Source organism: Salvia hispanica, unplaced genomic scaffold, assembly GCF_023119035.1.
Source record: "Salvia hispanica cultivar TCC Black 2014 unplaced genomic scaffold, UniMelb_Shisp_WGS_1.0 HiC_scaffold_765, whole genome shotgun sequence".
Taxonomy (NCBI): Eukaryota; Viridiplantae; Streptophyta; class Magnoliopsida; order Lamiales; family Lamiaceae; genus Salvia; species Salvia hispanica.
The window spans coordinates 1-2,000 of NW_025952538.1; the positions used below are offsets into that span (position 1 = coordinate 1).

A 2,000-nucleotide genomic window follows, 5' to 3' on the forward strand; every position below is an offset into this window, starting at 1 on the left:
CCTCACGCGCGATAGGAAGCGCGACCACGATACGATGCAGCGGCTGCTGGTCGAGGGCGATCTCGTGGTATGCCCCGAGGGGACCACGTGCAGGGAGCCGTACCTGCTCCGGTTCAACTCCCTTTTCGCGGAGCTCGCGAACGAGATCGTGCCGGTGGCAGTCGACTCGGAGGTCAGCATGTTTTACGGAACGACGACGACGGGACGAAAGTGGTTGGACCCGATTTTGTTCCTAGTGAATCCAAGACCGGTGTACAGTATCCAGATTCTCGACATGGTACCAAAGCAGCTAACGTGCGCAGGGGGGAAGACGAGCCACGAGGTGGTGAATTATATACAAAGGGAGTTGGGGAAGGCGTTAGGGTTTGAGTGCACCAGTCTCACGAGAAGGAATAAGCATTTGATGATGGCCAGCAACTATGGCAAGAACAAGAATTGATGCAATATTCTGATTATTCTTGTTTTTTTTTTGTGAAAATTTATTAATGGTTGCTTGTTATAATCACATTAGTGTTTTTTAATTTTATGACTGGCTGAGCATATATACTTTTGCAAAATAAGATGTTTGAGAAATCATTTCATGGACAAAATAAATAAAAACAATTATCAACACGAGGATTTAACATTGAAAATGCTAAATAGAATTTAATTTGTCATTGATTGTGGCATAATTTTGAAGTTATGATTCAATGTTGATTTTGATTTAAATACTAGAATCGATTTTGTGTGATTTTGTCGCATGCAAACCCCTCAATAGTATTATCAATATACTCCTTCATCAGTGTGACCTTCTAATCTAACCACTCAATTTACAATACATTTATCTAATAAAAAAAATGGAGGAAAGTGAATATTGTAAAAATGCGTTAGTCACTATAGCTTTGTTTAAATTAACGATGCATGAGTGATGGATATTAATTCGCGAATATTGATTAGAATTCAAATGCTATTAGGGATGAGAATTCGGTCAGTTCGGTTTCAATCGAACCGATTAGTCAGTTAACCGACTCCCATTTTTTCCAAAATTCAGAACTGAAACCGAACCCTCTGTCGGTTCGATTCCTCAAGGAACCGATCGGTTCATTCTTTGGTTCCAACGAAGGAACCGAACTCAAGTGCAATATAATACATTAAGTAATAAATCGTGAAATCAAAAGGACAAAAGTAAAAAACCATGATCATCAAAAACCAAAATTCCAACAAAGTTTACAAAACTAAGTCCAAAACCAATATAAACCAACATCATTCATCAAACTAATTTTTACTTTTCTAAAACAATAATAATAATACTAAAACAAATATATATAAATTAAATATTTAGAAAATAACGATTATTCGGTTAGAACCGGAACCGAGATTAGCTTAAACTTAATAACCGGAACCGAACCTTAACCTTATTTTTTCGATTTCCAATTAGGTTCGATTCTCGATTAAACAAGAACCGAGAACCGTTTCCCCAGTCGTAAATGCTACAACGATATTATACAAATTGGATGATCAAAAGATGACTAAGGCTGTCATACAATTAAAAAAAACAGCCATTCATGCATTAAAAATTGAAATTGGATGATAAAAAATGATTAAGGCTGTGATACAATTAAATAAAAATTGAAATTGGATGATCAAAAGATGATTAAGGCTGTGATACAATTAAAAAAAACATCCATTCAGGTATTAAAAATTGAAAATAATATTATTACTTGTAAGAGTTACCAAAACTTATTTTTATTTATAATAATTATAGAAGATGAACACTATATAAATCTTACTCCATTTTTAATCTCTCTCACTATCCCACAACAATGGCGGCTATCTCAACAGTAACACCACCCACTTTCAACCTCTCCTCCTCTTCCCGAAACCCTAATTCCCCTTCCTTCTCCTCCCTCAAGCTCGCCTCCTCCAATGCCAATCGCTCAATCCCCAACCCCAAATCCCTCAAGCTCCACCGCAATTCCCGATTTGTAACCGCCGCCGCCACTTCCCATCCGCCGCCTCCC

At 37.5% G+C, this 2,000-nt stretch overlaps 1 protein-coding gene across 1 annotated transcript; it reads left to right on the forward strand.

Moving 5' to 3' along the window:
• The first annotated feature begins 34 nt into the window (after nucleotides 1-34).
• On the forward strand, nucleotides 35-439 carry LOC125199996 (glycerol-3-phosphate acyltransferase 1-like). The gene has a single exon (XM_048097815.1). It carries the CDS (start codon nucleotides 35-37, stop codon nucleotides 437-439), a length of 405 nt encoding a protein of 134 aa, XP_047953772.1.
• Nucleotides 440-2,000: the final 1,561 nt, after the last annotated feature.

Coding starts and splice junctions, on each gene's coding strand:
- LOC125199996 (XM_048097815.1), top strand. CDS start 35: ATGCAGCGGCTGCTGGTCGAGGGCGATCTCGTGGTATGCCCCGAGGGG.